The sequence below is a fragment of the Globicephala melas genome, chromosome 3 (assembly GCF_963455315.2).
Source record: "Globicephala melas chromosome 3, mGloMel1.2, whole genome shotgun sequence".
In the NCBI taxonomy this organism is placed as follows: domain Eukaryota; kingdom Metazoa; phylum Chordata; class Mammalia; order Artiodactyla; family Delphinidae; genus Globicephala; species Globicephala melas.
The window spans coordinates 158,169,171-158,189,877 of record NC_083316.1 but is presented as its reverse complement, the minus strand read 5'-3'; the positions used below and the strand labels follow the sequence as shown (position 1 = coordinate 158,189,877).

General features: G+C 55.8%; 1 protein-coding gene across 11 annotated transcripts in view; it reads left to right on the top strand.

Moving 5' to 3' along the window:
- EPS15L1 (epidermal growth factor receptor pathway substrate 15 like 1) overlaps window positions 1–19,106 on the top strand; it is a 101,089-nt gene extending 81,983 nt beyond the window's left edge. For 4 of the 11 annotated variants that reach the window (XM_060296818.2, XM_060296817.2, XM_030880244.3 and 1 more), the window contains 3 exons: window positions 90–137; window positions 12,858–13,063; window positions 18,465–19,106. In XM_060296818.2, the coding sequence (XP_060152801.1) occupies window positions 90–137; window positions 12,858–13,063; window positions 18,465–18,611 (401 nt within the window). In that variant the 3' untranslated portion in view covers window positions 18,612–19,106. Of the gene's footprint in view, window positions 1–89; window positions 138–12,063; window positions 12,835–12,857; window positions 13,064–18,464 lie in introns of those variants that run through there. The other 7 variants (XR_009563531.1, XM_060296819.2, XM_030880246.3 and 4 more) reach the window with 7 other exon arrangements.
- Window positions 19,107–20,707: the final 1,601 nt, after the last annotated feature.

The window sequence follows — 20,707 nt, the reverse complement described above, 5'->3', positions numbered from 1 at the left end:
GTCAGCTTGTGTGCAGTGCGTAATCTGTGAGCGGCCACGACGTGTCTGCGTAGAGGCCTAAATGTCTCTCATCTGATTCTCTTACCTAGAAGCAGTGGCTGAACAGGAAATCCCTGCGTTGTACACACTGCTGGGTGGTAGGTACACACTGTGTGGCGGGTGCCCCTGGAGCACTTCCAGTGGTGTTTCTGCTGTGATTTCATACTAACCTCTAACAACCTGGAAATTGCTGGCTGTGCCGATGCCGATGTACCCGCGAGGGACACCTGACCCAGCAGGTGGATGTAGGTGGGTGGGGGGCATTTGGCTCTTTGAGGGATGCGCAGGAAGGTGTCCACCCCACGCTGCTTCCCTGATTGAGGGAATTGGAGCCCAGCTGTGCACACTGCTCTCCCCTCCCCCATCCAGGCCGCAAGGAGCAAGGCCACTTAAACCGGAGCCTCCTGGCAGTTATCTGGTTCTTAGCAAGACAGGTCGGCAGAGGAGAGTTGGAGGAAGTCCCACTCAGAACGGTTGTTATGAAAGCATCAGGCCTGGCTCTTGTTTTCTTGGCTGCTAAAGATGAGAAGCAACCAAGATGTCCAGCTGTTGTTGTCGTTGTTTTTGTAAGAAAACAAAAGTCCAGCAGTTTGCAAGGGAGGGGATGGAATGTGCTCTTCTGCTCGTCTTGCTGACCCAGCCTTTTCCCGCTTCGAGGGGCCGCGTGGCCAGCATGTGGCAACGCCGGGCGGTCACGCTCAGGGGCCATCCTGACACGTGGGGGAGCGTTGGTCCCAGGCGGCTGAGCCGGGAGGAGATGAGGCAGGTACCCTGCTCCCGGGGACGTGTGGCCCTGGCGGTCGAGCTGTGATCCCGCGAAGGTAGGCGAGTGGACAATCCAGCCTGCTGCGTGATAATGATTTTTCTCACAACCCACACACACAGCTTCATACCTGCACTCCAAATACCAAGAGGAAGGAATGGGCTCTTCTGTAACCCTCGCCGCCCCGCATGTGAAATGGGTCCGATTGGCCACATTCCCACTTGAGGCTGGTCTGCAGGGGACCCAGAGGTTTCTAGAACCCTGCCAGGTCTTTGCGCCTGGAGTCGACTCCGATGTGTGAGGCCAGGACAGGCGAATCTGATGCCATATCCCTCCAGTATCTGGGCCACCTGTCCCACTAGAATCCCGAGAGGCTGTGTGATCAGGATGGTTTCACGTTCCAGCCGCTTCCGTTTCCCTGAGGGGCTCTGGGCAAGTGTCTTAACCTCGCCGAACCTCAGTTTCCCTGCCTGGACATGGGACCAACTCTGGCCTAGCATGTGGCCTCTCTGGTAAGTGCCTTGCACAGTGATTACCATGATGGGCATGGTGTGCATCCCCCAACCCATCCCCAGGGTACAGAGACCAGGACTCGGGGTCCTCCTTCCCTAGCTCCTTTCCCGGGAAAGACAGAGGCTGGGCCTGAGGTGGACATATGCGTACAGGGATTTATCAAGGGATCCTTTTCCCCCATGAGATTGCAGTTTAGCAGACACCTTTGCAGTTGAAAAAAAGTCAGAGCGTGGGTAGTTGAACTTCAAAGAGGTCTCCAGGGTCCCCTCTGGCGAAGCTCAGCTGTCGTCACTCGTGGGACCAAATGCACGTTTGGGTCTGAGTTACTCTTGGTTTTTGAGGTGCCATCTCTTGTGCACCAGCGGCTTCAGTTTTTACATTCTGTGGGAGCTGGTTTTTTGTTTGTGTTTTTGAGCTTGATTAAAGATTAATTGACATGCGACAAACGTATATAAGCATCAGCCTGTGCAGTCACGGTGGGGATCCTACCAACTGGGACCCTCACCAGGGTTCTCTGGGAAAGAGTTCTGGTGCCATAGGTGTGTGACCGGCGCAGCCCGCGGCTGGCCGTCTGCTCTGACCCAAGCCAGAAAGTGGACCTTTGGGGGCTGTCAAGAATCGCCCTCTGTGGCATGTGCACGGAGCTTTGGCATCAGCGCTGAGTTCTCTGTGCCTGGAGGTCTTTTCTAGAAAAGTCTACCAAGGTATGAAATGACCAGCAGGTGTCTGTTTGGGGTAGAGAGAATTGGTTTCTTCTAGACAGATGCAAAACAGACCGTTCTGGCAGCCGCCGAAACCTGTCAGTTAGAGTTAGCGCTGGCACACCTCCCCCAGGTAAACAGCGGTGTGCTTTCTGCAACGGACCGGAGATCGAGATCAGTCAGAACTCACCGCTAAAGAGTTTCTAGGTAAAAGTTGTTGATTTGCAAAGGGAGAAACAGATTTTTTTTTAAGTGCAGGAAATGGCTGTGTGGGTGTCAGTGATTGGGCCTCGCGCCTGCGGCGACAGATAGCGGGATCCTGTGCCCCGGGCCCCACCCTTGCCACTTCCTGCAAGTGCAGCCCCACGTTGCGGTTCCTGCAGCGCCCGGGTGACACCAGCTAGCGCGCCTTCACCGCTAACCAGCCAGTCACCTTTAACCTTTCCCCAATTTAATTATTATTACTGCTAATAACCTTTGCACCTTCAGGATAAAACCACGCACACACTGGTGATGTCTTTCTGCCCCTCTTCCCCTTCCCATAATTCTTCCAACACACACAGGACAACGGGAGACCGTTTAACCGGGGTCCTGTTTGGTTCAAGTGATTCTCAAAAAGTAAATAGATAAATAATCATTTCCCCCCTAGAACATGAGTCCCCTCCCACAGCTGTGACTGACTCCACACAGGGTGACTGGCTGTGGGATCTTTCTCTTGGGCGGTTTTCTGGTTGCCGCCCACACTTGGGCCAAGCCCGCTGGCTCGGTGGTCCGCTTGACCGTCCCGGGAGCTGCCACACAGGACTCGGTCAGGGAGGACGCCCCCGGTTCATCCGTGGCGCCAGCCCAGGTGTGTGCTTGGCTCTGAGATGCCAGGCTGGGGGTGAAACCAGGGTGGTCATCCCTGGCCCGTGTGGGTTCCGTCCCCTTGTTTGTTGCACAAGATCCACTCTTAAAATGGCTTCACCAGTTGAGCCGTGCGGTTAGCACCTCAACCTTGAGCTTAACTACTTTAATTCCGTTCCCACGATGATTTCAGAGAGATAATTTGGTGGGTACCTGTGAAGTTCTAGAACGGGACAAAAGCAGTTCACTGCCAGCTCGAGGAGCCTGGAATTATGGCCGTTGCCAGCCAGCCAGGGTTGGGGTACTCCAGGGGAGCCTCAGGCGCCCAGCCTGGCGGAGTCCTCCTTTCCCGCGGGCCACCCCCTGCCCGCCGGGAGCTTCTGTGCCAGGGCTGGGCGGGACCCCTGCCAGCGTGTGCTCGAGAGCCGGCTCCCAGCAGAGGGAGAAAAGCCATTGTCCTCTCAGCCTCTTAACCTGTAAAATGCCTGGAGATGAATTGCTCTTTGGGGTGAATTTCTGTTCTCAAAGTTGGCAGAGTTCAAAAATAGAAGCATTTGCCTACCTTAGCACACGCCCACCCTCCTGCGCCCGGAATCGAGCGGTGGATTGAGTGGGAGTTGAGTGACGCTCTTGTTGCCTATCGTTCAGCAGGGTGCAAGTGCCCAGGCTTGGGGTTCTGGAGCAGAGGAGTCAGGGCTCAGCCAGCTGGGCTCTGGTGGCGGGGTGTAGCAGGGCCTCGTGTTAGGGTGCAGGCCCAGAGAGTGTGGACTCCCCTCTCTGGTGTCTGCGCATCCGTGTGAACGGACAGCAGCTGCCACCTTGACCCCGGCCCCCTCCCCGGCCGCCAGGGGCTGCCTCGTGTACCTGCCCCCAGGCCTCCTGCAGCCCCTTGGTTCCACCTACAGCAAGGTGAGGGGGCCCAGGACGATGTTCCTTGTGCAGCCCTTGCTGTTCTGATGGGGTGAATGTGGTCCCTCATCTCTCACATTCAGAGCACTGAGTCAACCCCCGGCCGCCGCCATTGTCAGTTGAAAAACAGCACATGTGTGTAATCTGAGTGGGTGGTGGGAACTGGCTGTAAAGGGAGTGAGAGTGGGCGGGTCCCCCATCTACTGCAGGCTCTCTGGCTCCTTTCATGCGGCCCCGACAACGGGAGGGGGCTCCGGGTGGGCTCTGCACCCCCCCTTCAGTGCACAAGTGCCTTCAAACTGGCTTCCAGACCCACCGTGTGGCACCCTGGGGATTTTGTTAAATGTGGGCACGGCGCCTCTCTGCCCGTGCAGTGGTGACGTTCTGGCAGCATTGGCACTGCTCTATAGGGAGGAACAAAGCCTGGGCCACCGCGGCCCCAGGGCTCTCCCCACCAGGCTGTAGCTAACATATCCCTTGTCCCCCCCCAAGGCACCCTAGGCCCCTCAGAGGGACGAGGCAGGCCAGCACACAGGGCTGATTCAGCAGAGTGTGTTGCAGGCGCAAATCAAAGAACAAGTACGATTTTTCAAAAAGCAGAACTGTGAGACCTGCCAGTCTGCATTATTTTGGTTGCAAAGACTGATCTGTGATTTGTAAATTCGTTTATATGTCATGTGCCCACTCCCCGTTTTTGCTGCAGAACTAAAGTGGCCCCTGTCAGGTTTCTTATGAATGTCTTAGGAGCTTTTCGTGGAAACCTTGAAAATTGTATTTTTCAGTCCAAAGGATATTTGTCTTTTGAGGACCCTGAAAGTGTGGCTACTTTTCCCCCTTCTCTGCTTTTCCTTCTGACAGTGCGAAGACCCCACATCCACTGGGCTCCTCAGCCTTGACTACCCTGGGCACCTCACAGAGAATGAAAAACGCATCAGTTCAGGGGGCGCCTGGTGGATAATAGTAAATATTTGTTCAGCTTTTCTCAACAATTCAGAACCAAACCTCATCCTGTTCCCTTCAATGCATTAAGCAGATTTTTCTTAAAATTCGGTAAATATTTTTAGTGGAAAATCTCAAGATTGTGATGGTGGGGACCTCAGATTTTATCTGCCGGCACTGTGCTGCTTGGCACGGCTTTGATCTGCCGGGCTTGCCTTCTCCTCGCGTGTGCATCAGCCACAGCGAGCGGGGCTGGTGTCTGCAGGACTCCTTGCTGGCAAGCCGCTTGGGTGGCCCTATGGGTCACGTCCTGAGAAATTAGCTCTCCTCGCTCTCCCGCCCCATCCCGCCACAGGGGGACGTGTGTTTTTCACGTGTGTTGGTGAAAAGCGATCTTCTTCAGTAAAAAGTTCCCAAGTGATTATGGATGTGAAAGGTTGTGCTCCGGACAGCCTGCTTTCTCTCTCCCCCCAGTTAAGCTTTGTTGGTGGGTTTAAGGGGGCAGGAAGGGAGGCACCAAGGTGACAAGGAGTGCCTCCTCCCAGCCACAGCTCTCCTGTGTAGTATGACTCTCGGAAGCCTGGCGGTTGTGTAGGCGTCCCCTATAGTGTAGGACGAGTGACAGTTGTGTAGGCGTCCCCTGTAGTGTAGGACGAGTGACTGTTGTGTAGGCGTCCCCCGTAGTGTAGGACGAGTGACAGTTGTGTGGACGTCCCGTGTTGCAACGAATGGCAGTTTGGGAACGTCCTGTGTTGTGTAGGGTAGTAGCTCAGGTGGGGCAGCTGTCCTGACCACAAACCTTTGTTTTTTATTTTTGTGTTTTGTTGTTTTTGTATTTAAGTCTCATCTACAGAACTGCATTTCCCAACTGCAGCCCTCAATCTTATAAATAGAACGCAGCAAGTATCTGGTTGGGATGAAAACATACACTCAGACTCATGTCTATTTTTGATATTTTCATTCATCCGATTTATTGAGACCCCCCCCCAAAATCACCCAACCCTCTTACTTTTCTTCTAAGTAAAGAATTTCAAGCAAGAGAATCTGGCTTCTTTCAGTGTTCACATTTGTATGTTGAGGGGGGTTTGTGTTCTATCATTCTCTCCACTCACCACCGCTGCAGGGACCCTCCCGGCAGAGAGCTTCCCGAGAGGCGAGGAGGGAGGGTCGGCACGGGCTTCACCACTGCTGGGTTGCCGGGGGCCTGTGTGGCCTCAGAAAGTTCAGAAGTAGGGGAATAAAAGACATTGCTACCAGGGTGGGGCCGGCCACCGAAGTTTTTTTTAACAGCACACACCGTGGTAAACGATCGGGTTCATATTGTTTTTGCTCAAGGCTGTCCTGTGTGTGGTTTCGGTGCACCGCTGGGGTAGCTGCTGAAACTGCTGCGGTTTGAAATAAGTCCTATTCTGTCCTATCCTCAACCTTGCGTTCCTCCCTCTGGTCATGAAGACTCCTCTGAGTGATGGAGAGTCTCTCTGGGGGGCGCGGCAGCAGCTTCCAGCCAGCCCCCAGGGCTGGAAGTCACAGGCTCCAGCCTCTGCAGTCACAGCCTCCCCTACGCTCGGGGCTCCCTTCCCTGGGCAGGTGTCTAGGAATGACAGGCCAGGTATCATCCTGGTTAGCTTTATACCAAAATTAAAAAAAAAAAAGGGTGATCTGTGCTCTCTTCACTGAAACACGCCCCAGTCAAGCTTTTTCCTCACTCTCCGTACCCGGAGCCATGGAAAGGCATAAAGCCGGGCAGCCGGCTTTGCTCGGGGGGCATGGAGGCAGATCGAGTTACTTTGTCCCGTTTGAGATGAGCAACACCTCAGAAAATCGGAAAAAAACCAAAACAATTAAGGGTTAGCAGAAGTGGTTACATAAAAGCAGGAACTAGCCCCAGAATGTTTTAAAAGCGCAGCTGCTAAAAATAAACAGGGGCGCAGAGTGGGAAGTTTGGACCAAGGGCAATCAGGGCGAGGGTTTCTTTGTAAAAAGCCTATGCTCGCGAGCATCGTGTCAGGCCGATCCGGGGATGCCACCGATTTCGCACGTGCCAGGTCCGATAATTCAGCCTCTGTGCCTGAGCACAAAAACAGATAACCGAGAAAAAACCGTTTGATTTTCTCCCCCTCACGCCCCCGAAAACAGGAGCAGTTGATGTGCCCTGGTTTCATATTAACACAGTCATGATTTCTAAATAACAACGGTTTCGGCAGCAGAGCAAAACCAGTCCCGGGCTGTGCTTGACATGATTGCCAGTTCTCATCTCCCCGATCATCTCTTTGCTTGTCGGAAACCTCAACTTGACATTCTAGCTGGCTGGATTCTTAACTGCCCCCCACCCCCCACCAAAAACTGATTAAAAAAAAAAAAAATCCCCCAAAGCAGGGGAGGAAGGTCTTCTTAATTGAAAAAGGAAAAAAAAGAAGAGCGCACAAGTGGGCAATGATGTATTTATTTGAACATTTGGACTGTTGTGGTCGCTCTCAGGGCCTGGCTGGGGTCGACTGACCCACTTCTCCCGGCTCAGATGTCTGCCCTTTGTGAGCAACTCCTGCAAGAAGTGCTCCAGGAAGTCAAGCAGCCGTCCACCCTGGACTTGCTGCTGGAACCAGAGGCTGCTCTGGGCCCTGGGCTTTTCAGCCTGTCCCTGGCAACTCTTACTTTTTCTTGGATTTGGATTTTGCTATTTGGTCCATTCTTTTAGTTTCTGATTTTAAAAACATTAGCCTAAGAGTGCACCGATGAATACTTGTCGCCCTTTCTTGCAAAGGAGGGAAGCCAGATGGCTGTATCCCTTCCTGGCTCATCAGTGAGGTTCCCCCAAAGGCCTCAGGCCCCTCAGGATGGCCCCGTGGAGCCTGGGTGGTGGCATCCCGCCCATGAGGACCCCCACCAAGAAGAGGGGGCTGGTATTACTGGCACCTGCAGTGTGCTGAGCCCCACCTACGTGGAGCTGACCCTCAGGTGTGCTGGAGACCAAGACAGGTTGGTGCACGGGAGGTAGACAGGGCAGTGGGGAAGCCTGCAGGGGTGGAGTGAGCCCTGGAGAAGGGTCTTCCAGGGGAAGGGAAAGGCTGTGTCAGGGCCGGGGGAGACTGGCCGGGCTGGACAGTGCAGGGCGGTCAGCATGGTGGAAGTCGCTAGTTGCTATGGGAAGGAGGCCGCGGTGGCCAGGCTGCAGGGACTGTGCCCGCTGAGGTCAGTGTCCCTTCCCTCAGTGTCGCCACCCCTCAGGACCGCGTCTCCCAGGGTGCCCCTGCCAGAGGCACACATTGTACCGGCTCAGTTCACAGGTGAGGACCCGTCACCGTGGGCCCAGAGAAGGCTGCAGGTGTTTCAGGGCCCCCCCCCCACCCCGAGCATAGTTCACTCGGGAACATGTCTGTCCGTCCACGATCAAGCCCCAGTGATGCCGCGGCTTGGGGTTTGGAGAGCGAGGCGGGGTCTGCATCTTGGTGCACCCTGCAGGGGGACTCTGGTGGGTGTGGAGCACACCTGGGGCGTGGTGCTACTCCACCCTGCGGAAGGAGGCTGCCTGGGGGGACCAAGGAAGCAGGATGGTGGCGGCCAGTGCACACAACTCAGCAGTTCAAGGGGAGGACACTGTTGCCCAGGGGCTGCACGTGCCCACCACGCTGCGCACGGGACATACGAGTGGCTCTGTTAGAGCAGAGAGCTGCAGTCGGGGGTCCTCGGTTTCCTAGTGGGGCCCATAGGGGCAAGCTGTCCTGACCTCTAGGGATTGGAGCTGCGCCGGCCTGGCCTGGCATTGGCAGACCAGTAACGCTTGATTTACGAAAGCAGGCAGCCCATCCCAGGCCGAGCCCGGCTCCGGCAGCCGTGCACAGCCGGTGCTCTATTACCCTGTGAGAGTGTGCTAGGGCCTCCGTAACAAATACCACAGACTGGGTGGCTTAGACAGCCGAAACTGATCGTCTCACAGATTTGGAGGCTGCAAGTCCGAGGTCAAGGTGTAGGTAGGGTTGGTTTCTCCTGAGGCCTCTCTGCTTGGCTTGTAGACAGCGTCCTCCCCCCCGTGTCTTCCCGGGGTCTCCGCTCTGTGCATGTCTGTGTCCGACTCTCCTCTGCTTCCAAGATCACCAGTCCTATTGGATTAGGGCCCACTCATAGGACCTCATTCTAATTTAATTACTTCTGCAAAGATCCCGTGTCCAAAGACAGTCACATTCCGAGGTACTGGGCGAGAGGACCTGAACATAGTGAATTGGGGGGTGTTGCGAGGGGAACCAATTCAGCCCATCACAACCCCATTTCATGGATAAGGAAACTGAGGCTGAGAGAGCAAGGCTGAGTGGGGTGGTGGCCGTGCTTTGCACCGTCTTCCAGGGGCCCACACCCCACTCCCTGCCCAGGGCCGAGCTGGGAGGGCTGAACACAGGCATGGGGAGACAGCGGGTCACAGGCGTTTGAGGTGGAGGTGCCATCTGGGCAGAGGGGCTGTCTGAAAAGAAGCCCGGGGTTGGGGGGTCCTGGGGGGGGAGGGAGGTGCCGCTCAGGCCCTGGAGGGCGGTTGGGGGGTGATGTTGGGAAGGGTTCCGTGTGGGCTGTAGGGCCTTCTGGATTCGCCACAGCGGATGCGGGGCCCCAGGGCAGGGCCGGGCACGGTGGAGCTTGCACGTTAGAAAGCTCCGTTCAGCAGAGGGGTCTAAGCAGCGGGCCCTGCCCTAGGCAGCGGGGACACAGCTGAGGACAGCAGGGCCCTCACCCTCGTGGAGCTCACGTTCTGTTGGGAAAGAGAGAAAATATACAGCAAGTGACATAATAACGACGGAGCGTGACGAGGGCTGCAGAGGTGTCTGAGCCAGAAGTGGGGAGGGCGGCCTCTGTGTGTGCGGCACCCACACGAGGAAGAGCGTTCCAGCCTGGGCAGCAGGAAGCGCAGAGGGCTGCGCTGGGCAGGGCAGGATGGCCGAGGCTGGGGTGTGTATTCCCAGAGCAGCGGGGGAGCTCGGCAGTGTCGGGTCAGCTCTGCGTTAAAAGGCCACCTTGCTGGGTGCGGACGGCCCATGGGGTGAGAAGCCGAGAGGGTGAGCAGCCAGTGGCTGTCGCAGGGGTGATTCCCAGGGACCCGGGAGAGGTGAGGACCACTCGCCTGAGGTGGTGGTGCGGCCATGTGGACCAGAGCACCCTGCCTCACGCCCACCCTCCCTCCTGCCCAGGGTGCCCCTGGGCTCCGCCTGGCTGCCCACTGCTCGCAGCTGCGCAGCCTGGAGTTGACACGCTGCGGGGCAGGTCTTGCCCGACCCCTCCCGCCAGAGCTGCACGCTCGCCTCTGAAGAGAGGGGAAGGGGTCCGCGGCAACACGGTAGCGCTCTCCGGTCACTGTGGTGCTGGGCCTGGGAGGCCTTGGCTCACCCATCGGCTCAACCCTTGGACCAGGGAGTAGCCTGGTTGTGTAAGGTGGCCTTGGGGGAGGCATTTCTTCAAAGCCAGCACCCAGATCGCCCTGCTCTCTGAAGCCTAGGGGCTGAGGTCCAGGAGGGAGAGGAGGAGGCAGGATAGCCGACAGCAGGGAGAACGTCTCAGGGAGGGGCATTTGGTGCTGGGTGGGGTGGGCCGCCTGAAGTCTGTGGCTCTGTCACAAATAGGAGAGAAGGGACCAGAGGTAGAGAACTCAGCCTGCACAGAAGATGGGTCGTGGGGATCAGCCCCAGGACTTCACCCTGAGAAGCAGTTACCCTGGGGGAGAGAGGCCCTAATTCCTGCTGTGCCGCGGGACTTGGCACCGCCCTTCTGGGGAAGGGCCCCCCACCCCGGGGCTTTGTCGGTGGCTCACCTGGCTTATTGGGCCTCAGGGCTGACTGAACTGATTCGTGGCCACAGGGAGAGGTTGACCGATGTCCCAGCCTACAGCCTCCTCTCCACCCTCCCTTCTTGGTCGGGGTGCATCCTGTCGGAGCCTGGGACAGGCAGTGTGACAGGGAAGGTCAGGCTGCAGTGGGCACACCTTCTGACCCACAGCTCCACCTCCAGAAACGTTTCCTATAAATAAACACACGTGCGTGGGGGTGCTGCTCATGACAGTGAGAACCTGCAAAGGCCAGGGGTCAGCAAAGGGGCCCCATTAGGCCACAGGCAAGGGCATAGAGGTGCTCCGCTCTGACCGCAGGAAGCAACAGAGGGCTGGGTGCAGGGCTGCATGTGTCTCAGAGTCCTGGGCAAGCCTCGGGAAGTTAAGACTCTCGGTTTCCTTGAACAAGCGAAAAGAAACCAGCAGCAGCTCTGACGGGAGGGGGCAGCTTGGGGCCTCTGTGTTCCAGCTGTCGGTGGGGGCATCCATGCACTGGCATCCCCCGCCCACCCAGAAGTCCCGATTCAGGTGGGATGGGGTGTGGGGATTTTAACCAGTGCTTCTGGTGGGCTCGGCGCCCATCTCTTCTCCGTGGGCTCTCCCAGGCGGGACCACGTCACTGGTAACTCGAATTTCTCATGCATGGGTGAAGCTGACAGAGACAGGGTGGCATTTGTACCTTACGGCCACCCAGCTGCTGCGTCGAGTGACAAGTAAATAAACTTGCGTGTCTGGGGGGGGCCTCAGGCCAGGCTCTCACAGGCCCCACACACACTGAGCCCCACTTGCGCAGGCACTGCGGTGCCGGATGCTGAGTGGCCTGGAGTGGGGCGCAGCCCCGTGCAGCCCCGAGGAGCACGCCGTGCACCAGTCACCCAGTCTGACCCCTACCTCTTCGTTCCCACTTCCCAGACAGGAAACTGAGGCCAGCTGGGGCTGAGGGGTTTGTCCTCATCTGGGTCTCAGAACTAAGGGTGACAGAGGCAGGAGTCGTTAGGGACACCTTGAGGCTGTCAGAAATGTGGCCTGGGAAGCAGCGTCAGAGAGGGTGGTTTTGGAGCTGGGCACGGACATGGACGTGCGGGCAGGTGGGGTGGCGGAGGCGAGCAGGGTGAAGAAGGCAGGTGTCCTGGGCTCAGGTGCTACAGGGGTCAGCTGTAGCTCAGGGCCAGGGGCATTCTCTGGACGTGCAGCTGGATGTCCAGGGTCTTCTGTGGAATGTGACCCTCGGCTTTTGGGTTGTTTTTGCGCATTACTTTGAAATTGCAAGAGTAAACATAGGCAGCTCAGTTAACAAATCAGAATCGTGTTAAGTATCCTCGAGCCTCTAGCCCGGGCTTGGACACAGAGCTGCCAGATTGAACGTCTCACCCCCTGGGTTACCCCAGTACCCTGGGCAGCTGTTGGGCAAATGAGTGGCATCAGGCAGGAACCTGGCCTGCAAAACAGGCAGATCCCTGAGGCTCATCACGTGGGCCCCCCGCCCCCTCTTGCCAAGCAGGCCTGGAGAAGGTTCAGGTTCCTAGCGGATTGTTCTGACATATTGGCAGGATTTGTTGGGAGAAGCCACCTGTCCTCAGGCCATACCCCCGAAGCATGGCCTCACAACCTCATTTCCCTCCAATTCTAAACATCTCTCTCCCGCGTCCCCGTGGAGATCTGCCTTGCCGGGACCGGGGCATCCCAGAGCCACCCTCTTGGCAAGAGCCCAGAAAGGCCCAAAGCCTGCCCCTTGGAGCCAAAGGGACAGAAGCGGGAGCTGGAAACGAATTTAAACCCAGGACGGCAGAGTGGGTTTGTCTGGTGAGCTGCCTCCGGACCCTCACGACTAACACGGCTAACTCTGCACACACCACATTGTGAAACTAATCGCCCTGTTTAGTTGCAAGTAATCTCCACCCCCTTTTTTTTAATCGTTGGACGCTTGCAGTGTATTTTTCTGCTCAGCCGTGACTTTTGAAAAACTCAGTGCGATAGTAAATGTGTTGCCATGCTAAAATGAATCACTTTGAAACACGCCTGCATGTGAGCTCTTTAAAGATGATGTAAATTTTAGCTGCGGTGGGAGGGGAGGGGAGGGGGTCATCTGAAGTGGTTTTCTTGTAACGCCCACAAACCATTAAGCCTCCGGGATAAATGGAGAGGAAAGCCAAGATCCACGCAGATTCCCCGGGGTCCGTCCCATGAGCGGCATTCCAGCTCTTTCCAAAGAGGGATAGGGTTTCCCAGGGAGCTGGTGCCCGGCTCTTCAGTCAGGACTCTGTTCTGTCTGTGGTCAGTAACTTGTATTTCTTTTTTTTCTCCTTTTTTTTTTTTTTTTTTTTTCTTCTCCTAAACTTTCCAGGTAAAAGTACACCCGTAAGCCAGCTTGGTTCTGCAGACTTTCCCGAGCCCCCCGATCCATTCCAGCCACTCGGGGCTGACAGCAGTGACCCGTTCCAAAATAAAAAGGGGTTTGGGGACCCGTTTAGTGGAAAAGATCCATTTGCTCCCTCCTCTTCAGCTAAACCTTCTAAAGCCTCCTCCTTGGGCTTTGCAGACTTCACCTCTGTAAGTTAAGTTCTCCGCCTCCGCGCCATTCCCTCCCCTCCCTACGCTTGCAGCTTCTTTGGGGTTATTTCTTTTTTGTCTCTTTCGAATGGCAAACCTCCTCCTGGCTCAAGTCTCCCGGTACCTCACACCATCACCCGTGTTATTTATTCTGTACTGCTGCTTTCTGTAAGAAAAACGGTTTCTCAATAAAAAAAAAAGAGCTCTGGTTTGGATACTCTGTGATAAGGGCACGTTTTCTTCCAGCAGGGTGGCCCAGTATGCCTGTTTTTCTGTCCTTCACGGTAGACTCTTTGTATTAGTTCTGTTGCCCAGAGCCTGTTGTGTTCATTGATTTTTTTGGAAGCCACGACATCAGACGCTTCTGAAGTACGAAAACAAGACTGCTAAAGTTACATTCGGGTCTTGCTGTCCTCAAAAAAGTCTTTGTGGGGGAGTTCTGATGGTCCCACCCAGTGCATTTTGGGCAGCAAGTGCGAATTGAAGGACCCAGCCGGATCACATGAAGGGAAAGCAAATTTGGTTTTTTAAAACTTTTATTTCAGTTACCAGCTACAATGAAAACTGAAATGCAACCTAGAACAGCCACTCTGAATCCCCTTCCTTTTGCAGGGAAAAACCCCCCAAACTCAGAAAGCCATTAGCAGAGTTAAGTGCCTTTTTCGAAGCTAATCCAGGGATTTTGAAGGTCTGGTTTTGTGTCTTGGTGTGAAAAAAGATTCCAGATTGTAAAACGCTGTCACATTAGAGTGTTTTCAGTACCCTCATCAGTACCCAGAGATCTTGTTCTCAGAGAGCTTCAGACGTTGTCTTCCCAGAATCAGTTTCACTGTCTGTTGCGCACCTGTGTTTTTTAAAAGGTTTTCTTCCCTCGATTTTGCAGTTTCCTCGTTCGTTGTGAGATGTGTTGTTTATAGATGCTTCCACTCCTAGAATATCCGTCTTAAAGCACGCTCTGCCATATCAGTGCCCAGTGAACACCCAGTTCCTTTCAGATCCACCTCGCGCACAGCTGTCGTGGCTTATTGAAATCGCCCAAGACGCCGACACATTCCTGGCTCTTGGCGACCTGTAAATATTTTACGACTGCAGTTAGCGGGGTTGTGCTGACGGCCAGGGCACAGTGTGGATATATATACAAGTGGCAACATTGTTAATAAAAGCCAGAAACAAAACCCGCTTTATCTACAGTTTCTTAGATAGCACTGCCTTTATTTTTCAATGGAAAAACTGAAACACTGATGAAAAAAAATAGAGCTATTCACGCATGACTCAGGTACTCTAGGGTAGGGCGGAAGGGCAAGTGGATTTGAATGGCAATTGGAAGAAATGACTGTTCTCTCTCTGAAATGCACAGTTCTATTTCCTGTGCCCACCCCCCCCACCCCCAGCTGGTTTTTGGAAAATTTTTTTTTTTTTAAACCCGAAGATTTCAAGTTATCATTTGACACATCATTTCTGGTCATTCCAGCACAGTTGTTAACATCGATTTTAAAACACCCCTGGGATTTAATCACCCTCAACTGCAGGTGAGGAATTGGATTCTGCCCAGTTTGCAGCCCTGCTGTTTTACGTTTAAAATCACCTTTCCCGCTTCAGACGCCCCAGTCTTTCCAGGGGAAATCACCTGACTGGGAGATCCAGCCCACTCTAATGGGATGGGATGCATGGGAGGCAGGACACCTAATTGGTTTGGTTTGTCCCCTCAGTCATACCATGGTCCAAAACATGGTCAAAAGTGTCCCACCTCCAGGGACTCAGGATGTCCTTGCGTTTTCATGGCGTCCGGGGGCTCAGTCCATTGGCCGGTGGTTTCTGTGTTCACTGGACCTCAAAGATACATGCCAACTCGAGGCCAAAGTCGGTTCCTCTGGTTTGTTGCTTCAGCTTCCCTGAGTAGATGCAGAGAGGTCTCTAACTGCCCAGCAGCCTGGCAGCGTGCCTCGTTCAGATTGGATGTTCTAAGCGTGCCATCAGGCCATGTTGTTACGCGTGCAAAAGCAGCTTGGTCCGTGTTGGAGTTCAGGGATGCCAGTGTTACAAGTGTACTCAATCCCGCCCCCCTTGGCACCCCAGCTCTGCCACTCTGGAACCCTCTCATTCATAAGCCCCCAGTTTCCATCAGTGGGTTACTTGTGCTTGTAGCGGCTCACAGGAACTCTCTCTGGTATTTCTTTTAAAACAAGCCTTTCTGTCTTAGGTGAACGTGTTTACTAGGAAGTAGTATTTAGAGGTGAGCAAAACAGCGCTTTCTTTTGGGAAGTCTGCATTAAGAGCAGAGCAAATATCAGACGGGATCAGTCACGCTTTGCGTCGTCAAACGAGTCGGATGCTTCCCTGGTGGCGCGGTGGTTGAGGGTCTGCCTGCCGATGCAGGGGACACGGGTTCGTGCCCCGGTCCGGGAAGATCCCACATGCCGCGGATCCCACATGCATTATCCTGCTGTCCTTGCGATAGCAGGGTAAGCGAGTTAATGGGACGTGGCTAGAAGTGTCCCCACGCGTAGTGGTGGCAGACGGGTGCACATGTCGATCCCTGGGGAGGAAGGGTGCTGGTGCTTCACGTGCCTCTTCAGAGGCCTCTGAACCTCGGATTTCTGTGGAGAGGCCGCCGAAAACAAACCGCTTAGAGTCCGTCAGGCCCCGGCGCGGGAGGTATCTCAGAAGAGCAGAATGCTCGTGCCCAGCCAGGTCTCGGTTCCTCGACGGCACAAGAGTGAAGCAGAAATCGGAGCTTGCCGTTTACCGAGCAGCTCCTGCACCCTCAGGCGGTCCAGATTCGCGCCGGCGTGTAACGCGTCCAGGTCAGAGGACAAGAGCGCGGCCCCGTCAAGGTATCTCCACCAGGGCCGGGGGAAGGATTTTCTGCTGCTCCGAGACACAGAGGGAGCCACAGAGAAGCCCCTTCCTCCAGTATCCCTCAGACATCACAGCCCGTTGTGCTCCTCAAGTGCAAGCAGACCACGTGCCTGCTGCAAGTCTCCATCCTGGATCCTAAGCTGGCCTCAAACCAGTCCACTCTGAAGGCATCTAGAACGTTCCTGTCAGCACGTTTCCTGTGAACACACAGACTCCTTGAGCAGGAGGCACCCGGGCTGAGCAGGCACCGTGGCGTGGGCCCAGCCTGCCCGTCCCTGGCCACGTGACCTCAGCCAATCCCTTGACCCCTCCGGGCCTTGGTTTTCAGCTTTGGTGTGGACCACCCCGGTCATTACTTGTTGGCCCCTACCCGCCCCCTCCTCTGAGCTGGCAAGGGCGAGGCCCCTGTCAGCCCAGCTGTCCCCTCCCCATGCTGTCAGCAGCACCGCAGTCATTCCCATCAGCATTTGTTGTTTTTTCCTTGTTTTTCTCCTGAAGAGGTGTTGAAAAATTCCCCAAAGAATACGGTGGGGCGGTGGAGGGGGGAGGGCGATTATCTGTGACCAGTGGTGGAAACACGAGGGGCGGGGACTGGCTTTCAGGAGTCCAACTTGGAGACCCATCAGCCCTCTGAGCATTTTTCTGGGCAGTTTCTCTAGAAAACAAGGACCAGCCTTTGTTCCCGGGGACAGCCCCTCTTCGTGCTGACCCTCACCTGCCCCTGTCTGACTCCCCAGGCAGGTGGAGAGAGGCCTCCCGGGCTGTCCTGCTTCCTCCTTCTCCTCGGGGCCACATCCAGCTCCAAAGCAGCCTCCCCCCACCCAGCCCTTCCCTGCCCCAGTCCCCGCTGTCTGGCCCTGCCTCACCCGCACACTGGCTGTCAGGTCATGAAACATTGAGAAGCTGCCAACCCCATCGCCCCGTTCGCTTGCCCAGGGAGCCTCCTCAGGAGACTCTTAGCTCCCTTCTGGGGCCTGTAAGCCCCTCGAGGTCCGGCCCCTTCGACCCTGTGCTCTTCTGGCAGCACCAAGTTTGAGCACTTGGCGCCCAAGAGCTGGCACCTCACTGGGGATGGTGCCCAGACCTCCAGGGCCTGTCCTGTGCCCTCAACTCTGCAGTTACAGCTGACCACTGCCATCCCCACTGCCCCCCGAACCAGGGAGGAGGTCCAGAGTCCCGAGGGCCCAGGCTCTGCAGCCACCTGCACCTCCACCCCCAGGCCTCAGTGTTCTCAGCTGTCAGCCCACCTCCTGGGTTGCCACTCAGACTGTGTGTGTGTGAAGAAGTAGCCATGAATTCCTGTCTCTGTTCCTTCCGCGGGGCTCCTGGTGGGTCTGCCGGGGCCTCCACAAGAGCCTCTCTCAGGTTGGGATTGTCTGTAGGTCTGTTTGTTCCCGAGTGGCGCCAGGCCCCTCTTTACCTTTGGTGTGTCATCCAGTGCTTAGCAGAGAGCCAGCCAGAGTCAGTGCACGGAAGAGAGACGCTGATCCAGGCAGGCCAGGGGTCCGAATGGGCTGCAGCTCTGCTCGGGGCCAGTGGTGCTGGAGGCCTCTCAACTGGAGGCAGAGTACAGCAACTGGGGGCCTCGGGGGGTTGGGGACCCCCACCAGGGGAAAAGCGTGTGAGGTCTGGCTTTGCTTTTCTTTCCATAGAGCTAAGGTACCCCGAATGGTTTGAATTCACCCATCTCAGGATCAAAACGATTTCTTCCCTTGTTTTAAAAAATGATTCTTTAAAAAGTTGAACCTTTCGGAAAAGGACCCCAAGAATAAAAAACTCCTGGACCAGATGGCGGTGTAAATGCCAGGGCTCCTGTAAACGTCCAAGTACAAGGCGGCTCTGAGCGTCTCCCAGAGCTCCTGGGACTGTGGCTGAGACGGAGATGCTGCGTTTCAGGACCTCATCATCTTGCTTGGCCTCAAGGCCCCTTTACGCGTTTGAGACTCAGAGATCTGTTTGAACCGGAACTCTCCAGCCCCAGCGCCTCTCACCCGGGCATCAAGGCCCGTCGAGGCCCAGGCTCCGTGGGGTTTGCTGTCCCAGCTCCTTGGGGTTCCACTGACTCTGCTCCCCAGCTGCTTCCAGAGACGCCCCTGCCATCCCCCGAGAAGAGGCCCCGCGGGCGTGCTGTGGGGGGGAGTCCCTGGAAGTCTCTCAGTGTCCCCGATATCATGCCTGGCTTCCGCCTGCTTCAGGTCCCTGCAGGGACGGGACAGCTGGTTTGTCTGGTGGCAGTTAAGGTCAGACTCAGCCCTGTGTCTCAGTGCATTGACCCCTTCCAGACTGGGGGGCAGGACTGGGGCGTGCGCGTCCCCTCCCCCTCCCCAACCAAGACAAGGGCTTCCGGCGTTTCCTGGTCTTCACCTGCACACCGGGCACCTTCCCGCACACACCCCAGCACTGCGTTTCCCCGCACCCACCCGTCCACCCCCGACAGGCCTCCGCCTCCTCGCCCAGCAGCACGCCCCCACCCCTCCCCGCCCCAGCAAGCAGGCAGCCAGCGCCGGGGCCGTGTAACCCACCCTCCGTTTTTCCTTCGCAGTTTGGCAATGAGGAGCAGCAGCTGGCGTGGGCCAAGCGGGAGAGCGAGAAGGCGGAGCAGGAGAGGCTGGCGCGGCTGCGGCGGCAGGAGCAGGAGGACCTCGAGCTGGCCATCGCGCTCAGCAAGGCTGACATGCCCACCGCCTAGGCGCGGGCCCCGTGCTCGCGCCCGCCGGCAGCACGGCCGCGGGCCAGGCTTGCCACAGGCGAGGCCTCGGAAGTCCCTATAGATAGACGCACACTCGGTCTCGGCGGTCCCCGCTTCACGTTGTGACATGTCGCAGCCACTGTTATGTCAAGGGCTCGCTGGTCGGAGGGCCTCGGGCTCTGGGTGGCTCACCCAGGGCACGGAAACACAGCTCATCCCAGTGCAGGAGGCCCGAGGAGACGCCCAAGGATCCATCTCTTCGCTGTGACATCCCCGTCTCCCTCCCGGAACCAGCAGGACGAGCAGAGGAAAGCGCCTGTCTCCTGCCTTTCATCCCCTGCTCACAGCTGGGCAAGTACCAGCGTGCGGGGCGCACCCCACCCCGTCGCCTCCCCGACCTCCCTCTGAGACAGACACCCCGGTGATGTATGCATTCATTGTATAAAATTTAAGTTTGAATGATTAATATAAAATATTTTAATACAAAACACTAGAATTCTTTTTTTTCCTCTCTCTTTTCCACTTAAACGTTGTTTTCCTTGCATTAACGTTCACACGTGATGTCACATGAGGCAGACCAGGCAGAGGTGGAAGACCAGGTCGAATGTTCCCGGTTAAATCCTAAGTGTTTGAGCAGAGAAAGCCAGTTTTGGAAGTTTTCAAGGGTCACCCTGTCCCTCGGGATGCAGCGTGCTTCTGAAATGGTGGGCTGTGACCTCACTGCGACTGGGGCAGGTGGCCCTTTGTCCCAGCAGTGCAGTTTGAAACGAGATTCCTGCATACAGTTCACTGGGGCCTCGTCTGGTCTGCACGAGGGGTGAGGCCGGCAGGGTGGTCTCCACAGAGTCAGCACGCGGGGAGAGCTTTCCACCGGGATGCAGCTGAATTCCCCTAGAACCTTCCAGAAGCTTGGACTTAACTGTTGGGACGACCTCAGGAGTTGATGGGGATATTGCAGATTTGCCCCCTGCTTTGCTTCTCACGTCCCCAGGGAGACGAGACAGCCCCGGCCAACTTCCCTTGGGTAAAGATGATCAAAACTTGTGAGTCTGAGTGGCCTGAACCTCTGACCTTAAAACCATGCAGGAAGGGGGTGAGACACCATTGCCGGGACTTAATTATTTATATTTTATTTATTTACTTTTGGCTGCGTTGGGTCTTCTTTGCTGCACGCGGGCTTTCTATAGTTGCGGCCAGCGGGGGCTACTCTGTTTTGCGGTGCCCGGGCCTTTCATTGCAGGGGCTTCTCTTGTTGCAGAGCACGGGCTCTAGGCACACGGGCTTCAGTAGTTGTGGCGCATGGGCTCAGTAGTTGTGGCTCGGGGGCTCTAGAGCGCAGGCTCAGTAGTTGTGGTGCACGGGCTTAGTTGCTCCATGGCATGTGGGATCTTCCCGGACCAGGGCTTGCACCCGTGTCCCCTGCACTGGGCATATTCTGAAGCACTGTGCCACCAGGGAAGTCCCCAGTTGCCAGGACTTAAAGAGGCCCAGAATGTTCCACATCAGAAGGAGCCTTTACTGGAAACGGCAGGGCACGCACAGGCCCTGTTTCTAGGTATCTGTGGCTCTGATACCTAGAAACCCTTCTCTTGAAAAATTCCTTTTCAATGTGTGTTCTGGGTCTCTGGGTCCCAGTCTTACCTTCTCCCCTTCCTTCCCCAGCTAGGGCAGGGCTGTTGACAGCCCCCTACCTACCCCAAATGCTTTATCCCAGCCAGGGAATCATTCTGACAGAGGCACTTACTTGCTTGTTTTTGCATTTTAATAAACTTAATTTTTTTAGACCAGTTTTAGATGTGCAGAGAAATCACAAAGATAATACAAAGAGTTCCCATAAACCCTTCACGATTTCCTCTCTTTTTAACATCTTACCTCAGGCTGGTACATTTGTTATTGAAGGAACCCCATATTGAGATATGATTATTAACTAAAGTCCACACCTGATTCATATCTCCTCAGTTTTTTCCCTAATACCCTTTTTCTGTCCCAGGATCTCACATGGCATTTGGTGGTCGTGTCTCCTTAGGTGCCTCTGGACTGAGTTTCTCAGACTTTCCTTGGTTTCGATGACCTTGACAGTTTTGAGGAGTGGTCAG